Source organism: Aedes albopictus, chromosome 3 (genome assembly GCF_035046485.1).
Source record: "Aedes albopictus strain Foshan chromosome 3, AalbF5, whole genome shotgun sequence".
Taxonomy (NCBI): Eukaryota; Metazoa; Arthropoda; class Insecta; order Diptera; family Culicidae; genus Aedes; species Aedes albopictus.
Window position 1 is genome coordinate 416,279,252 of NC_085138.1, and position 13,853 is coordinate 416,293,104.

Genomic DNA, 13,853 nt, shown 5'->3' on the forward strand with positions numbered 1-13,853 from the left:
GAATTGCTGAGGTGATCTTTTCTTTATTTCTTTCAGTGGTTCTGAATGAATCATTCGACTTTCTAATAATAAATATAAGGGTAAGATGACAGATTTTATATGGAATAGAAGATAGAGAAAAGAGCAGCCATCGGATGGCCTTTAACATTAACCTTTTTCGTGCAGTGGGGACATTTTTTACCCAAATCGAGCACTACGTCAGCGAGCTGCTCCCAACGTGATGCATAAAACAGGAGGTTAATTTCATACGTTTTGCCTTTCTTGTACACTAAGAATAGAAACACACACACTAAGTGTAGTGGAAAGGCTATATGTTCATTCAAAAAACGATTTTTCGTAAAAAACGCTCGGAGGATCAAGTCGCATATACCAATCAACTCAGTTCGACGAATTGAGATGATGTCTGTATGTGTGTATGTATGTATGGCTGTGCGCAAAATAAGTTCACTTATTTTTAAGGCACTTCTCATTGGCCGATTTTATGGATTATAGCTCGAAACGGAATTTCACCGCATTTATTGCTGTTGAAAATGGTTCGGATCGGTCAAGGCGTTCTGGATTTATGGCCATTTAGCACCGGTAGAATTGACCGTATATAAAACTGAACCAAGCTCCATCATATGACACATGAAACTACGGCGATTTTTGTAACTTTATCATGGTTGACAAATTTTGTGCGGAAATCAACACTGGAGATCAGAAATTCACGATGGCAGCCCAAAATTCAAGATGGCGGCCTAATATTCAAGGTGGAATCTCAAAATTCAAGATAAGGACTGTTCATTAAAGAAAGTGGACACCTGTTTTTCAATAGAAAACATTTATTTTCGAACAAATTCATAAGTTTATTTTTTATAAATGACAATCAACATATTTGTGGCCGAATTCACGTGAGTTTGAACATTTACTTCGTATTTCTGAAGAACGCTCGGACTTTCCTCTTGATACCTTTCATTAGATTCTGCACAACTTTCTCCGTAACTTTTCGTTGTGCCACAGATCAAATTTTCTTGAAGCAATCAACAGAGCTAACTTCTCTTCCATCTTTCTTGAGATGCCGCTTAATTATTGTTCATTATTTTTTCACAGGACGCAGTTCAGTTCGACAAAATCGACTTTTTCGGTCTTGAGCATCTCTAGTGTAGAAGAAGCGTAATAAGCGGATGCCAGTTGCGGCCAAAACAATGCACAGTGGGAAAATAAGGTACAAAACCGACAAAGAATTTTGTAACTTTTGAAAACCACGAATGCGGTTTACGAAGTTATACTTTTCTAATGTAAAAATGTGCGGGAAATCCAATAAAACCGGTTTCATAGGCCGCACGGATCGTTAACATGCTCATTTTACCCCAATTCCCCAATTTTTTAGCCGTTTTTATAGAAATTCATGTATTTTCAGAAGCAGAAATGATCTTGAAGCATGAAAACTCGACCGATCATGCTCATATATATTGCGGATATGAATAAAAATGTTAAACTAGACCGCATGAATGATTGTCATGCCCGTTTTACCATATTCCCCCAGATTATCGCATTTCTGGTAGGATATGCCATTTATCTAGGGAGAAAATCAGTAAAAATCCATCAAAATGAGTTTTTACATGGTAAATACTTTTGAGCCATCGAATAAATCCAGATAAAAATCGAACGAACTGGTTTTTTGGTCATTTTGCCTTGATGCCCCAAAAATATCATTTTTTGAAATGAAGAGTTCTGCAACTTTTGAAATCCATGAATGTGGTTTACGAAGCCATACTTTTCTGATGTAAAAATGTGCGGGGAATCGAATAAATCTGGTTTCATAGGCTGCACGGATCGTTCACATTCTCATTTTACCCCAATTCCCCAATTTTTAGCCTTTTTTGATAGAGATTCATATATTTTCAGAAGCGGAAGTGATCTTGAAGTATGCAAACTCGACCAATCAAGCTCATATATATTGCCGATATAAATAAAAATGTTAAACTTGACCGCATGGATGATTGTCATGCCCGTTTTACCATATTCCCCCAGATTATCGCATTTCTGGTAAGATATGCTATTTATCTAGAGAGAAAATCAGTAAATGTCCATCCATATGAGTTTCTACTTGGTGAATACATTTGAGCCTTCGAATAAATCAGGATAAAAATTAAACGAACGGGTATGTTGTTTATTTTGCCTTGATTCCCCAAAAATATCATTTTTAGAATTGAAGAGTTCTGTTACTTTTGAAATCCACGAATGCGATTTACGGAGTCATGTTTATCTAATGTAAAAACGTGTGGAGAATCGAATAAAATTGGTTTTGTAGGCCGCACGGATCGTTAACATACTCATTTTACCCCAATTCCGCAGTTTTTTGTGTGTTTGATAGAAATTCATGTTCAGATGGCGAAACGACCTTGAAGTATAAAAACTCGACCAATCAAGCTCTTATATATTTTGCCGAAATAAATAAAAATGTTAAACTTGACCGCATGAACAATGTCCATGCCCGTTTTACCATATTCCCCCAGATTATCGCATTTCTGGAAAAATATGCCATTTGTCGAGGGAGAAAATCGGTAAATGTCCATCTAAGAGAGATTTTTATTTGAATAACACATTTGAGCCATCTATCTATTAAACCAGGGAACAACAACGAACTTATATCTTGGCCATTTTGCCTTGATGCCCCAAAAATATCATTTTTTGAATTGAAGAGTTCTGTAACTTTTGGAAACCATGTATGCTATTTACAAAGTTTTTTTTTAAGTTAAAATGTTCGAAAAATTTAATGAAACTGGTTTTAAAGGCCACAAGGATCGTCAAAATACTCATTTTACTTAAATTTCTCATTTTTTTTTGTAGATTTTCATAGAAAATAATGTTTTTTAGAAATGGAAATGAACTAGAAGTTTAAAAACTCAACCAATCAAGCTCATATATACTGCCGATACAAATGAAAACGTCACACTTGACCGCATGAATGGTTGTCATGCCCGTTTCACCATATGTTCCCCGATTATCGCATTTTTTATATCTAGTTTATTTTAATATCATTTTTTTTTAATTGCAGAATTCTGTAACTTTTGAAAATCTTGAATGTGGTTTACGAAGTCAAACTTTTTTAATGTAGAATTGTGCAGGGAATTGAATTAAAGTGATTTTATGGGCCTCACGGATCGTTATCGCACTTTCTTATTTAACCCCAATTCCCTATTTTTAAGTATTTTTAATAGAAGTTCGTGTATTTTCAGAACCAGAAATGACTTTGAAGTATAAAAGCTCAGAAAATCTGTTGAGTTCATATAAGTTTATTTTTTTTTACGTATTAACGAGATTTTTAGCCCTAGGCCGGATATAAGTTTTTATTTGAAAAACACACTTGAGCCATCAAATACATCAGGAAATAAAAATCGTACGAACTTTTATGTTGCCATTTCGCAGGAAATCCCGAAATATAAATATAATATTTTGAATATGTACAAGAAATTTATATGTTTTGAAAAACCGCTAGTTTATGAAGTCATACCCTTCTTATGTAAAATTGTACGGAGAATCTAATGAAAGTGGTTTCATAGGCCTCAAGGGGTTAATGCGCGTTAGCATACTTATTTTAGCCCAATTTTCTATTTTCTTGGGATTTGATATAATTTCATGTATTTTCAAAAGCGTTAATGACTTTGAAATATAAGCACTCAAAAAATCCAAAAAACCCGTTCAAATGAGTTTTGGTTAGAAATATACATTTGAGCCATCTAATAAATCAGGATACAACAATCGAACCAACTTGTATCTTGGTCATTTTGCCTTGATGCCCCGAAAATATCCTTTTTTGAATAACTGTACAACTCAGAATGTTATCAAAAGCGTTTATTCTTACAAGTGAATTTTCTAAGACAAAAACTCTGTAAATTGGATTAATGCCCACATGAGTCATAACTGTGATTTGAACTCGTTTTTTTGCAAATTCATCTAAATTATTGTATTCAGGGTTAAACAAGCTGCATCTAGAATTCACGGGTTTTATCTTTAAAAAACTGTTTTTGTAGAAAAACGGTTCGAATTATTTTTGTGTTATACACTTATGTAAAGTTAATTGTATATTTTACGGGGAATCAGTGCTAAATAGACAAAAAGCATTTCCGACCGATTTTCGTAACACGTATTCTTTAGATAGTTAAAATTGGTTATAAACGAAATTTTATTTAATTTGTCATTTGTTGATTTTATTTTTAGATGTATAGCTTGTTTAACCCTAAAAAGTACAAAACTGAAAATGTTTAACAAACACATTATTCACAGTTAGTATTTGGATAATCTGGGAGAATATGGTGAAACGGGCATGACAACCATTCATGCGGTCAAGTGGGACGTTTTCATTTGTATCGGCAGTATATATGAGCTTGATTGGTTGAGTTTTTAAACTTCAAGGTCATTTCCACTTCTAAAAAAACATTCATTTCTATGAAAATCCACAAAAAATTGAGAAATTGAAGTTAAATGAGTATTTTGACGATCCTTGTGGCCATTTAAACCAGTTTCATTGAAATTTTCGAACATTTTTAATTAAAGAAATATGACTTTGTAAATAGCATACATGGTTTTCAAAAGTTACAGAACTCTTCAATTCAAAAAATGATATTTTTGGGGCATCAAGGCAAAATGGCCAAGAATAAGTTCATTGTTCTCCCCTGGTTTAATAGATAGATGGCTCAAATGTGTTATTCAAATAAAAATCTCTCTTAGATGGACATTTACCGATTTTCTCCCTCGACAAATAGCATATTTTTCCAGAAATGCGATAATCTGGGGGAATATGGTAAAATGGGCAAGGACATTGTTCATGCGGTCAAGTTTAACATTTTTATTTATTTCGGCAAAGTATATAAGAGCTTGATTGGTCGAGTTTTTATACTTCAAGGTCGTTTCCGCATCTGAACATGAATTTCTATCAAACACACAAAAAATTGCGGAATTGGGGTAAAATGAGTATGTTAACGATCCGTGCGGCCTACGAAACCAATTTTATTCGATTCTCCACACGTTTTTACATTAGATAAACATGACTCCGTAAATCGCATTCGTGGTTTTCAAAAGTAACAGAACTCTTCAATTCTAAAAATGATATTTTTGGGGAATCAAGGCAAAATAAACAACATACCCGTTCGTTTAATTTTTATCCTGATTTATTCGAAGGCTCAAATGTATTCACCAAGTAGAAACTCATATGGATGGACATTTACTGATTTTCTCTCTAGATAAATAGCATATCTTACCAGAAATGCGATAATCTGGGGGAATATGGTAAAACGGGCATGACAATCATTCATGCGGTCAAGTTTAACATTTTTATTTATATCGGCAATATATATGAGCTTGATTGGTCGAGTTTGCATACTTCAAGATCACTTCCGCTTCTGAAAATATATGAATCTCTATCAAAAAAGGCTAAAAATTGGGGAATTGGGGTAAAATGAGCATGTTAACGATCCGTGCGGCCTATGAAACCGGTTTTATTGGATTCCCCGCACATTTTTACATCAGAAAAGTATAACTTCGTAAACCGCATTCGTGGTTTTCAAACGTTACAGAATTCTTTGTCGGTTTTGTACCTTATTTTCCCACTGTGCAATGGAGGATCCGTATGTTTTCGGTAGATGGGTAGAAGTCGTTTTTTGCTGCATTCCTTTCTGTTATTTTCACCGTTGATTGTTCCCCTTGTGAAATACGAAGAACTCTTTGAGCCGCATGAACAATTGGCTTGCCACACCTAAAACTTTTTCCCATTTTTTTCGGTACTGATGTGCCCTACATCATCCGGCATACATGTCCCCTGCTCAGCATTGAAAAATTACGGTCCCGGAAGTGTATTAGTAAGCCAATTCTCGAAACGACAACTGTTTGGAACACCATTTGTGCAGAATTAAAAGCTAGTCGCTAAGCTAATCCAACCCATCGCTCGAAATTTCTCACTTTTTTCCGTTTTCTTTGAGTGTGTTGCCAAAGTGAACAATGTTTTTACGCTCTGAGCAAAAATTCACAATTTTTTGTTTAGTTTTAACTCTAAACTATTGGTAAACAGATGTCCACTTTCTTTAATGAATAGTCCTTAGCGTTTGTTTGATTGAGTTTATGCTCTAAAACCATGCAAAATTGCTATATTTGATATGGGGAAGATGTCCGGAGTCCAAAAATGGTACGCAAAATATCCAAGATGGCGGCCTTAAACCCAAAATTCAAGATGGCGGCTGTTTAATGGTTTTTTGACTCTGAAACCATGGAATATGGGTATATTTGGTACGGGATAGAAGTTTGGACTCCAAAAATGGCAACCAGAATATCCAAGATGGCGGTTCCAAATTCAAGATGGCAGCTGTTTAATGTTTTTTTAGACTCCAAAACCAAGCAATAAGGGTATATTTCGTATGGGAGAGAATGCCGGACTTCAAAAATGGCGACCAGAATACACAAAGATGGTGGACTAAAATCTAGGATGGCGGCTCAACATTCAAGATTTCGGCTGTTTAAATGAGTTTTATTAGCCGGGGCCCGTGGTGTAGTTGGTCACACGTTCGCTTCATATGCGGATGGTCATGGGTTTGATTCCCAGCCCCGGCACTTGCAATTTTTCGTCAGTTGCTTTTCCCCCGAGAGCAACTGACTCCTGACCCTCTTCTGAGCCCCATGGCTCAAACGGACCCGGATACCTGGACATCGGCGAACTGCTTCTCATAATGGACCCCCAATCGGACTGGAAAGGAACAACGACCATCCATCATCATCCTTGTGCTCATCATTCTACTAGGTATAAAGTAGAAAAAGTGAAAGCAGCAGAAAGGCAACCAGATCGATAAAGTAGAATAGAATCTAGGCGCTGTACAAAATGTAAGTGCAGCTGTCAATTGAAATTGCTCACGTAGTGCCCCAGTGGACAATAGAGCTGTAAATTAGGTTAAGTGATTAAGAATAAAAAAAAATGAGTTTTAGGTCCTAAATCCTATTGGATATATTTGGTATGGGAAAGAACGCTTACGTAGTGCCCAAGTGGACAATAGAAATAAGGTAAAGTGGTTAAGAATAAAAATCAAATTTACAAGATGGCGGTCTAAAATCCAGGATGGCGCTCCTAATTCAAGTCAGCGACTATTTATTGGTGTTTTAAGCTTTAAAACCATGCAATATGGGTATATTTGGTATGGCGAAGATGACTGGAATCCACAAATGACGACCAGAGTATCCAAGATGGTGGTCCAAAATCCAAGATGGTGGCTCCTAATTCAAGATGGCGGTTGTTCAATGGAGTTTTAGGCCTTAAAACTATGCAATATGGGTATTGGGTATATACAATATGGAGAACATGTTCGGAGTCCAAAAATGGCGACCAGAATATTCAAGATGGCGATCTAAATTCTAAGATGGCGTCCCAAAACTCAAGATGGTGGTATAGGGAGGATTTCCGGAGTCCAAATATAGCAACCAGAATAACCAAGATGGCGGTTCAATATTTAAGATGGCGGGTGTTTAATGGAATTTCAGGCTCTCCAACCATTCAATATGGGTACATATATCTGATATGAGGAAGAAGTCTGGAGTTCAAAATGGCGGCTCAAAATTCAAGATTGCGGCTTTATTTTAAGAGTTTAAGGTTCAAACATCAAAAGCCAGATAAACAATACGATTTCTGGTGCCATGAAATGGACTTTTGTTAAACGTATGGAAGTAGGATGTTCATCAACATGTCACTTAAGTTTTGTTGAAATGGCTTTTTCGAAGGCACGAGAAAGGCGCCACCGCTAGGTGGATTAATTTGGTTTTTTAATTCAAAAATCATTCAAACTTTGAAAAATGTATATAATTTTCAAAAACTATACAGAAATATCCTCAAAATATTGGTAAAAATAAAAATTGCGCAAGATTCACTATCAGAAAAATAAAATACAAAATCGTTGAATTCTTCCACGAACTTTTTTTGCAAAACTCCTTCGAAAATAAAACAAATATCAGTTTCTAGATTTTTCCCAGAATTCTTCCGGGTCGATTGCAAGAAATTGCTTTGACATTACCACTTAGACTTTTTTTTAAAGAAGAAATGACATCCAAACACTCTAAGAAATCAAAAGAAAAACATTCATGATTCCAATCAGTAATTCCACAAACCATATGGGCATTAAATTCCTTTCAGTGTTTTGGAACTGGACTTGGATCTCTTGGTTCTCTGTAGTGATAGTGCAGTAATGCAGAGTTTTCGATGAAAATCCTACCGAAAATTGGAGGTAGCGATAGCATATCCACAATTTTGAATAAAAACGGGTTTATTCGATCACCTTGGAATAGCCAAGATGAATACTTCTCAAGAACTTTTTCAAGAATAAGTAAGCCCTTCAGATATTTGTTTAGAAATTTTCTTGGAAATCAATGCAGATTTCGGTCCGAAATTTTGTTCTGGATTTTTCTCAAAATTTTACTGCTATTCTTTTTTGAATTCCTACTGAGACTCCTTCGAAGATTTTCACCGCAATTTCTTCTTTAAATTCTTTCGCAATTCCCACAGATTTCTTTTCATGAGTTCTTCCTATAGATTATGGAACTACGTTTGATGAAGCAAAGTGAACCCTTTCGTTAAACGGCTAAGTAACCGTTCGAAAAAAATGGGTTTAAGAATAGAAGGTTAACCCTCTAATACCCAATCCCGCCTTTAGATGGGGTATAGTTTGAGCATTTTTGTAATTTTTGTTTCTTGGAAAATCAATTTTTGTATATTTTTGGCTGATATTTAGGACTGTTCTGTATATCTTAAAATGGTTTTGGTGTATTTTAGCGTATTTACATTTTTTTTAAATCATTGAAAAATTGATGTTTTAGTCAACTTTTTGAAGTCATTGTTTATTTTGTGTTGAATCGCTACAATTAACATATTTTAAATTTTTCTCAAATCATTCTATCCTTGTTTAATAGTTTAAGGGAATCGAATACACTCTTAAATTATTTTCCTTAAAATTACACGGAAAATAAAATTTTCTGTGAAAAAAATTTAAAATAATAATATTTCAACAATTATCATAAAATCTCAAAATGTTTTCATCTCAAAAAATCCGTTCCCCAAATTGGCTTCCAGGAAAAATATAAAAGTGTGAGGATGTTCAAAAATAAAAATTAGAAAAATCAAAAACTGAAACTCACGAAATCGAGAATGGAAAAGAATCATCTTCCAAAACATGCATAAATCGATTTTAGATGACGAAAAATGATATTTAGATCAAAATCAAAAATTTGGGTATTAGAGGGTTAATAAAGAATGTTCTGTGTGGATTTCAACTAGAGTCGGTGGCAGTTTTTCACGGGATCTCTGATGAAGTGCCTCCTGGGATTAAATATATCTAAAGTTCCTTAAGAAATTTCTCTTAGTAATTTTCCGGGATAGCATTCCAGCAGTTTCTTTCGGGATTCTTGCGATATTTTTGTAGCTATTCTTCCAGAGATTTGTGTAGAAACTTTTCCAGTTTTCCGATATTTCTCTTTTTCTTCCCGAGAATTGTCTAGGAGGTTTTCAGAGTTCTTTCTAGAATTTGAGATAGATTTTGCAACTGCGAAACCTCCAGAAGTTCTTCCTGAAAATCCTCCAGGTGGTCCTTTTGGGTATCCTTCAGAAGTTCCTACTAGACATCCTGTAGGAGATCTTTCAGGGATGTTCTCCAGAAATAGTTTCTGGGATATCCTAGGAATTTTTTCCAGAAATTTCGCAGGAATTACTTCAGAAATTCGCCAAGAATATGCTGAATTTGATCAGTGTTGTATGACCTTCAATAAATACATTTACTTTGAAAATCTCAATAACATAGAGACGAACCAGCCAAGGGCTGAAAGTCTCTAAAATAAAGACAAATCAATCAATCCGACAAATCAATCTCAATAACAGATGTGAAATTTTTTGAAATTTTATGATGAATTCGAACTTATTGGACACCCTGTATATTAACGATATTTTTCGTCGACGATAGTTTATCTCAGAGCCCACAGTTGCTTCTCTCCCGAAGGAAGACCTTACATTTCATGAGTTTGTCAGGACTGGGTGGAATTTTTGGCATACTTATGTTAAATATATATCAGATTACAGAAAATATTCTGATGAAATTTCTGGGCTATTTCTGAAGTAACTCCTGTGAAATTTCAGGAAAAACTCCAAGGGACCTTTCCTGGAAAATTTCTGGAGAAATGCCTGGGAAATTTCAGGAGAATTGCCTAGGGAATTTCGGGAGAAATTTCTGGGGAATTTCTGGGGAAATTCAAGAGATATCGTTGGAAATATTCCTGAGAAATTTCAGGAGATTCACGAGAATTCCTGGGGCATCTTTAGAGCAGCTTTTGGGGAATTTCTGGAGAAGTATCTGAGGAATTTCTGGAAAAAAATTCCTGAAGATTTTATGGAGAAACTTCCGGGGAATTTTGGGAGATATTTCTGGGGCATTTCTAGAGAAGTTCCTAGGGAATTTTTGGTGAAATTGCTGTGAAACTTCTGGAGAAGCTGTTGAATTTCTGAAGAAACGCATGGGAATTTTCGCATAAATTCTTGAGAATTTCCTAAAAAAATCAAAGGAAATTTTTACAGAAATTGCTGGATAATCTTAGCTTATAAAAATTGAGGCAGAAATCTATATATATAAAAATGAGTTTGAATTCCCTTTGAGGCAACAAAACTCACAAACGGCTGAACCGATTAGGATGGCTCTTGCACGCTTCGATTCGTTTTCATGGTGGCTGTGTTTATATGTACAAAAAGTTACGAAAATCAACTAGAAAAGTAACAAAATTGAAAAAGAACTGATTTTCTATGAGCTGGGAAGGAAATCAACACGACCGAAATGAAATAAATCTAGAGTGCGGTGCTATTTTGAGCTCAACAGCTGTCAAACCACCACAAGACGGCAAGACAAAGTTTGCCGGGACAGCTAGTTCCTGATACAAATTTCCGAGTAATTCCTGCTGAATTTTGCTAGAAATTCCTTTAGAATGTTCGGATAAATTCTGAGGGAATATTCCCCAAGACTTCAGGGGAATTTCTGAAGGGATTTCTGAGGAATATCCGGAGCAATTCCTGGTATATATTCGGAAGAACTCGAGGCGAAATATTGGAGAATATCCGAAGAAACTTCTGAAGCATTTTCGGAGAAATTTTTTAAGAATTTCACAAGAAATTCCTGAAAAATATCAGGAGAAATTCTTGAAAAATATCTGGAGGAATTCCTAGACAATTTCCGCAAAAAATCCTGCAGTATTTGCGGAAAATAGAAATTTCAACCGGAATTGCTGGAAAATATTTGCAGAAGCTCCCGGGGAAATTATGAAATATTTTCCGGAAGAGTTCCTGGATAATTTTCGAAGAAATTTTTGGGGAATTTTCAGAGAAACTCTTAAAGGACTTTGGAAGAAATTCCTGGGATATTTCCGGGAGAAGTTCGTGGATAATTAAGCGTTAAATTGGAACCCAGCAGGACATCGCAGCAGAAGCAGACCCACAGGGTCATGGCAGCGCAGCCTCAACATGGAAATAAAGGAAGTCGACAGAAATTTGACCTGACCACAGGTCAAGGCAATAGCGGGAAATCGTCCAGGATCTTTCAATTCGGCCCTTTGCACCACCGGGGGTGCTTCGGACTGAATCTGAATCATCGTTGGTCATCTCGTGGTCCATTAAATTCTTCTTAGAAGTAAGACACGTTGCAATAATGCCATAGGAATTCTGAACAGACGAAATGAAATACCTAGAAGCACACCGAAAAATGTCATCAACAATACAAATTAACGAATGTCAGGAACGGGGAAGGAAATGTGGGGGAGACAACAACGGTTCACTGCTAGAGAAACCCCAAAATGAAGAAACATGATTAAATTTGTTCCCTGTCTATTGCCAACCTGGCTGTCGGCGCATACTGAATCCGCAATGTGGGCAGGTAGGTAGATACGACTGTGATGATGATACTCCGAAGCTGACGTCGTCGTCGTCCCGACTGGGAGGCTGTGTCAGCCACCGAGAATGTATTCTAAATACATAATTAAAACAAAAATCCTGGTACTACTAGTTTTTTTTTTCAAATTTAAAATAACCAAAATACCCAAAACACCATGATTAGGGTGGCCCACACTTATATGAAAAACAAAAATTTCGAAAAATGTCAAGTCTTACCTCCTAAATCAGTTGTTTTGGACTCCCAGAAGCTACGTTCAAAATTTGAGCAAAATCGGTTGAGCCTAAGGGGGCGCTCAAATCGCTTGAAGTTTGTATGGGAAAACTTGGCCAAATGTATGCAGAAATTTTAAGTTTTCGAATTTTGCCGCTAGGTGACGCTGTAAGCGTTCAATAATCAAACCCTTTGGCATTATTGTAGGTGACTATATGCCAAACAACTTTGTCGAAGACCGCGAAGTGATCCGACGGCTGTGAAAATAGTTATACCCTAGGCAAGGTGAGGCAAAGTTTTGAGATTTCATTATTGATATTATTCCTTTACATGTAGGTATTGGAAAAATAACAAAAAAGTTTATCCTCACTTTACCTAGGGTATAACTTTTTTCACAGACGTTGGATCACTTTGCGGTCTTCGACAAAGTTGTTTGGCATATAGTCACCTACAATAATACCAAAGGGTTTGATTATTGAACGCTATAAGCGCCACCTAGCGGCAAAATTCGAAAACTTAAAATTTCTGCATACATTTGGCCAAGTTTTCCCATACAAACTTCAAGCGATTTGAGCGCCCCCTTAGGCTCAACCGATTTTGCTCAAATTTTGAACGTAGCTTCTGGGAGTCCGAAACAACTGATTGAGGAGGTAAGCCTTGGCATTTTCCGAAATTTTTGTTTTTCATATAAGTGTGGGCCACCTTGTCCATGATTTACGGTACTGAAGAAAGTTCCACTGATATGCTGCAGTTTCAAGGAATCAAAACAACATGTCATTTTGACTCTACTTCAAGTATTCTGCAATTCTATCTAAATGTTCGAAACTTTCTCCTTGAAAAAGACTGAAAGTAGAGTCGAAACGTCGGTGGAAGACAGACGTTCAATCCAACGATTTTTGAAAATTATAGTCTTACAATAAGATCTTATTCTTCCTTCCTAGTCGGGATTCACAGCATTTCCACGTAGTTAACACAATGATGGAGATACTCAGGTAGATATCAATTTCTCCTCCGATGACAATCGCAATGTTTGACGATGTGATTAAATTTCGGTCTGATTGATTGAAACCGACAAGCTATAGCCTAGCTAGCTTCCGAAAACTTCCATCCCATGTCGGGCAAACTTTTCTCATCAATACACCCCGGACCTTGCCTAGGACTGAGGCAGAAATTGAGTCCTTTTTTTATGGGGGGGTGGAATTTCGGGGTGTCGTCGTCGGTGTCAGCGTTTTTTTTTTCACCGTTTCTGACTATCTATCGATTTCGTACTTACCGGCGTCGTGGTATTTCAGATTCCGTGCCAGGTGGGTCAACTGCAGGGGTATGTAGCGCGTGTCGGCCCGGGGTGGACTTCGTGGGGCGGCGGCTGGCGGGCTGGAGGCACCGGGACCAAGCGGGCACAGGAACGCTCGCTGCAGCTCCCAGCCCACTTCGGAAATGATGCTCGCTTTCCGGAAGTAGGGGGTTACTTCGCGGAGGAATTTGACTGGAATGAGAGGAGAGAACGGTGTGGAATAAATATAAGTTAAGTTGATTCGATACGTCATTAAGTTCAAGACACTAAGGTTATTCAGGCATGATCGAAAAAAAAACAATAGTTATTTGCATTTATCTACCATGAACTATGTCTGAGAAAATTCCAAGGGAATTTCAGGAGAAATTCCAAAGGAATGTCAGGAGAAATTCCAAGGAAATTCTAAGGGACTTTCA

General features: G+C 36.6%; 1 protein-coding gene across 3 annotated transcripts in view; it reads right to left on the bottom strand.

Annotated features, from left to right (window-relative positions):
* Window positions 1-13,853, bottom strand: part of LOC109622131 (beta-1-syntrophin) — an 804,166-nt gene that overhangs the window by 202,585 nt on the left and 587,728 nt on the right. For all 3 annotated transcript variants that reach the window (XM_029875688.2, XM_029875687.2, XM_029875686.2), the window contains exon 6: window positions 13,417-13,629. In XM_029875688.2, coding sequence (XP_029731548.1) covers window positions 13,417-13,629 — 213 coding nt within the window. The remainder of the gene's footprint in view (window positions 1-13,416; window positions 13,630-13,853) is intronic.